Source organism: Schistocerca serialis, chromosome 1, assembly GCF_023864345.2.
Source record: "Schistocerca serialis cubense isolate TAMUIC-IGC-003099 chromosome 1, iqSchSeri2.2, whole genome shotgun sequence".
NCBI lineage: Eukaryota > Metazoa > Arthropoda > Insecta > Orthoptera > Acrididae > Schistocerca > Schistocerca serialis.
The window spans coordinates 649,415,837-649,421,836 of record NC_064638.1 but is presented as its reverse complement, the minus strand read 5'-3'; the positions used below and the strand labels follow the sequence as shown (position 1 = coordinate 649,421,836).

The 6,000-nt window shown below is 45.4% G+C and overlaps 1 protein-coding gene across 1 annotated transcript in view; it reads right to left on the bottom strand.

The window, feature by feature from the left end:
- Positions 1-3,076: 3,076 nt before the first annotated feature.
- LOC126479017 (toll-like receptor 4) overlaps positions 3,077-6,000 on the bottom strand; it is a 138,068-nt gene continuing 135,144 nt past the window's right edge. The window contains exon 12 of the mRNA XM_050103748.1: positions 3,077-4,195. Coding sequence (XP_049959705.1) covers positions 3,887-4,195 — 309 coding nt within the window. The 3' untranslated portion in view covers positions 3,077-3,886. The remainder of the gene's footprint in view (positions 4,196-6,000) is intronic.

Sequence of the window (6,000 nt, the reverse complement as noted above, 5' to 3'; positions counted from 1 at the left end):
ACGATTCCCTGTGAGGCCAAATCTATATCGGGGTTGGCTGAAACACTCTAACAATTTGGAAAAAAAAAATAGCTTGAAGTGTGTTGCACGATAGGTAACATTTTACTTATGTAAGAAACAACAGTAACCTTGTGTAGTGTCTTGTGGAAAGTTGTTTACGACATCCGTCCCGTCAGGAAGAAGAGGGTGCACTAAAGAGCAGTGACTAAGCAGTCGATATCATTTTACGGAATGAGACAGAAACATTAAAAAAGGTTTCTGTATCTTGTACGTCACTGTAGCCATTAAACAACGCCAGCAGACATTTTACAGGCTTTCGCTTTCTTTATGTTGGAAGCCTTTTGCAATTCAAAACTCATAATTTTTAGACTTAATCTATCATCTGACCTGATCTACTCTGATTGTAAAGAGAAAGCCGAAAAACGCCTGTAATATGAGATGAAGCTGATGCCTTAGGCATGGTCAAGATAAGGAGTAGAGTAGTAGGTGCTCGTTGTAAAAATACACACCTGGGAATGCGGATTCGCCTTTTCACAGGTGGAAACCTGTTTTGCAAAGACGAGAAAGAAATGGCAGTAATGAAATTCATGAATATAAACGAGACGTAGTTAGAAATACGTTTATTCAATATAATTAAAAAAGTAAGAAACCAGTAGTAAGATAATGTCGTGACACGTATTTTTCGTACTAGTAACAGCTGAGTTCATATGCCGTGTCGGTCAGAGTTATATAGTGCTGCGCGCAAAACGCCGTGGCCGCTAGGTGCGCAGTCGGCTGGGAAAGCGTTCGGTGAGCGTAAGAGAGCGGGGGAGAAGGGGGGAGGGGGGGGCGCGCCGCTCAGCTTCTAAACTGAAGCCTACGCTCACATTTTTTTTAATATTAAGTGGAACCCTCCGCACCCACGCTTGCACGATCATCCAAAAAGATCTACTGTATTCTCTGCTTTCGTTAGTATCTAAAAGCAAATTCCGCCGAAAACGCAGCGATTTATTTTCGCTTGGCTTTTATCTTTCAGAGAAGCGTCATGAGTGGCGAATTTTGATTAAAACCTACACATTTCTCTGGTTGCCATGTCAAAATTTGCTTCTTTTGCGAATACACAGCGGAGTTCAAAAATGGTTCAAATGGCACTGAGCACTATGGGACTCAACTGCTGTGGTCATTAGTCCCCTAGAACTTAGAACTACTTAAACCTAACTAACCTAAGGACATCACACACACCCATGCCCGAGGCAGGATTCAAACCTGCGACCGTAGCAGCAGCACGGCTCCGGACTGGAGCGCCTAGAAACGCACGGCCACCGCGGCCGGCACACAACGGAGTTCACAAGGTCTCACCTCACTAACAAGTGCAGACACATTTGCCAAAGAATTCTGAAGCAGTGGTTTATTAACTTTACTTAGTGACGAACTGAGGAAAAGTAAAGTCAGTAGCTTATGAAAAAGCTTGGCTTTTATCTTTCAGAGAAGCGTCATGAGTGGCGAATTTTGATTAAAACCTACACATTTCTCTGGTTGCCATGTCAAAATTTGCTTCTTTTGCGAATACACAGCGGAGTTCAAAAATGGTTCAAATGGCTCTGAGCACTATGGGACTCAACTGCTGTGGTCATTAGTCCCCTAGAACTTAGAACTACTTAAACCTAACTAACCTAAGGACATCACACACACCCATGCCCGAGGCAGGATTCAAACCTGCGACCGTAGCAGCAGCACGGCTCCGGACTGGAGCGCCTAGAAACGCACGGCCACCGCGGCCGGCACACAACGGAGTTCACAAGGTCTCACCTCACTAACAAGTGCAGACACATTTGCCAAAGAATTCTGAAGCAGTGGTTTATTAACTTTACTTAGTGACGAACTGAGGAAAAGTAAAGTCAGTAGCTTATGAAAAAGCTTGGCTTTTATCTTTCAGAGAAGCGTCATGAGTGGCGAATTTTGATTAAAACCTACACATTTCTCTGGTTGCCATGTCAAAATTTGCTTCTTTTGCGAATACACAGCGGAGTTCAAAAATGGTTCAAATGGCTCTGAGCACTATGGGACTCAACTGCTGTGGTCATTAGTCCCCTAGAACTTAGAACTACTTAAACCTAACTAACCTAAGGACATCACACACACCCATGCTCGAGGCTGGATTCAAACCTGCGACCGTAGCAGCAGCACGGCTCCGGACTGGAGCGCCTAGAAACGCACGGCCACCGCGGCCGGCACACAACGGAGTACACAAGGTCTCACCTCACTAACAAGTGCAGACACATTTGCCAAAGAATTCTGAAGCAGTGGTTTATTAACTTTACTTAGTGACGAACTGAGGAAAAGTAAAGTCAGTAGCTTATGAAAAAGCGTATCTCGGCACAAAAAAAAAAAGTGTAATGTCTTCAGATATGTTGTTCCAAAACCCATAGCATTTCTCGTTTCACCAGACAGATGGCTCTCAAAATTACATTCTTTCAGCGAAAAAGTCTGTAGTTATTCGCAAACACGGTAGATGATGAAGTTTTACATAATAACGATACGGTAAAAACTGTCCTCTTCGCGTGCTATCATTTTTCTAAATCTCATTTCGATACCTGAAACCGTTTATGAAATATGAGGAATGTTTATCACTGGCGCGGCGTGATCGCAAATGAGTGTGCTACATCAGATCAATTTTCACGAGATTCGTGTCACACAGATACCTCTACCCAAGTGTAAAGAAAAATTCAATATGTTAGCTAAATTTCATACGCAACAACATATTACGTAATATTCACCAAATTCAAAATCATAGCGATCTCTATTTTTCATTGCACACTTCTCCGAATTCCACGCAGTGTCTTGCTTTGACGTAAATATGGCCATTAACGAAACAGATGGGCACATCACAATAAACGGCACATGTAAATCTATAAGTAAAACAAAAATGATTTTTTTTTTTTGCCGACTACATTCTGTAAAATAGTTTGAGAAAGATTGCGGTGTGTTCGCGTCGATTCTGTCATCGCCGACCGGCCAAAAGGTGGCAAACGCTCGTCGGCGTCCCCTTCTGAATAAACGAATGAATCGACGCAGCGCTTTTTTTGTTTTTTCTTTTTCTTTATTGTATTTAAATCCCTCATCGGGGCGGGCTGGCAGCAGCATATGCGCTGCTCTTCAGCCGAAAGACATAGCACATACAATAGAAGTCATTTAAAAATAACAAAGGAGAAAACATGTTGTACATAGATATAAAAAAGGGAGTAACATTATGGAAGACAATAGACAAAAAGGGGCGACTGTAAAATGGAGATAAAAACCGTAAAAACGTAGTCCACACAAAAAATCACACACTGCGACAATTAAAAGAACATAAGGCGAAGTATGACAGGAGCATAAAAGTATCGACGGATGGCGTACCACATAACAATCACTGACAGTAAGACTAAGTACAAGGCCAGCACACAATTAAAATCGCATCTCTCGACGCACAAGAGAACAGCACCAAATACAACACTGACGTGGCACACTGGATGATCAAAACGGAGGATGTGCCAGGCGCAAGGAGATGATGGAGAAGGGAAGAAGGGAGGGAGGGGAAGAGAGGGGCGGGGTGCACGCCGAAGAGGGCGGGGGAGGGAAGGACGTGGGAGGGAAAGAGGCGAGGATGGGGTGCAGGGTCTCCGGGGGACGGCCCAGCGCTTTGGACGAAAACTGGTCATTGTGCATCTGACACCACATCCTGCGCGATCTACGACACCTACAGCTTCCGCTGAGTACGTCAACTTTCGATAGCGGTAGCGATCTGTAGCTTCCACTCTATCACTGTAATTGACGGATATTAAGGCAGTCCTTACACAGTAAAAGCTGCTTATAACAGTGAAACGTAGTCCAAAACGAAGTGATGAACCTGTATGCACGGTCAGCGTCACACTTGATGGTCCTTCAGGCAGCCGTTCTGTTGCGGCTGTTCGCTTGCACTGGGCGTTCCGGCAACGGCGCCGGCGCTGCCGTCTGCGGCGGCGCTTCTGGGGGCGCCCGGGGCGGCGAGCACGGCACGCAGCTGCCTCCATTTGGCCTCCTGCGCCCGCCGCTGCGCTGGCCACTCCAGGTAGGTGCGCGTGTCCATCAGGTAGCGCAGGTTTCGCGGCAGCCGCGACCGGTTCATCCGTTCCAGCTCCAGCAGCACCAGGTGGTGCACCTTGTTCGACGCAACCTCCAGTTCCCATCGGCACCACTGTAACACACGGGACACTTTGTTGGCGACAACACATTTTGCAGTCAGTTTTAGTTTGGAAATATGTTTACGGAAACAGCATGAGAGAATTACCTGTTGGAATGAAAGGACATGGCCAGGACCGAATTTACGTATAGGCAGGGTAGAGTACAATTTCTAAAATCATTGGGGGATGCCGGCCGCGGTGGTCTAGCGGTTCTAGGCGCGCAGTCCGGAACCGCGCGACTGCTACGGTCGCAGGTTCGAATCCTGCCTCGGGCGTGGGTGTGTGTGATGTCCTTAGGTTAGTTAGGTTTAAATAGTTCTAAGTTCTAGGGGACTGATGCCCACAGATGTTAAGTCCCATAGTGCTCAGAACCATTTGAACCATTGGGGGATGTGGCAACAAAACGACGAACACGTTGGTGTGTAGAATGTATGAGTCTTGCGATATACTCTTTCACTTTCGGAGAAATATTATCCACACTATTCCGAGGAATGTAAGAGCTGACAGCTCCCAGTAATTTACGTGCTTTCAATCGAACCCATCAATATTCCGCCACGATATTTCGGCCCAGAGATGTCCGGCCATCCTCAGGTGAGCAGATCTAGACTTCGTCTACTCACCTGCGGATGGCCAGACGTCTCTACGCCGAAATATCGTGGCAAAATGTTGATGGGACCCGGCTGCAAACCGGAAAATTACTGGAAGAAGAAATACGCCGGGAAAATTTCAGAAGTCAGTTTAACAGCTAATGCATCCACGTTTTTGGCCAGAATAATATACAGAAGAATGAAGGAAAATTGAGGATGTCTTAGATGACAGTCAATTTGGCTTCAGGAAAGGTAAAGGCACCAGACAGGCAATTCTCACGTTGAGGCTGACAACGGAAGCAAGGGTAAAGAAAAATCAAGACACATTCACAGGATTTTCCGACCTAGGAAAAGCCATCGACAATGTAAAATGCTGTAAGATGTTCGAAATTCTTAGAAAAATAGCGGTAGACAATAGGAAGAGACGGTAATATACAGTATGTCAAGAGCCAAGACAAATTAATAAGAGGGTGCGGTCAAGAACTAAGAGTACAGATTAAAAAGGGTGTAAGACAGGTATGTAGCCTTTCGCCCCTACCGTTCAATCTGTACATCGAAGGAGCAATGGTGGAATAAAAGAAAGGTTCAAGAGCGAAATTAAAATTTAAAGTGAGAGGATATCAATGACACGAGAACAGTCCCACGAATACAGAATATGGGTGGAGAGTACATCGAAGAAAAACGAAACTGACGACAAGTAGTAGAAATGAGACCAGCGAGAAAGTAAGCATCAGGATTGATAGTCACAAAGTAGATGAAGTCAAGGAATTCTGCTAGCTAGGTAGCAAAATAACCAATAACGGACGGAGCAAGGAGGACATCAAAAGCAGAGTAGCACAGGCAAAAACGACATTCCTAGCCAAGAGAAGTCTACTGGTATCAATCTTAAGCCTTAGTTTAAGGAAGAAATTTCTGAGAATGTACGTTTTGAGCACAGAGTTGTACGGTAGTAGAACATGGACTATGGGAAAACCGGAACTGGAGGGACTCGAAGTACCTGAGATGTAGTGCTACAGATAAGATGGAAAGTGGATTGAACCCGTGGTCTAGGGGTAGCGTCTTTGATTCATAATCAAAACGGCTTCGGTCCCGGGTTCGATCCCCGCCACTGCCTAAATTTTGATAAATAATCAGCATTGGCGGCCGAAGACGTCCGGCATAAGAAGTCAGCCTCATTCTGCCAACGGCCTTGTCAAAGAGGGCGGAGGAGCGGATAGAGGTTCAGGGCACTC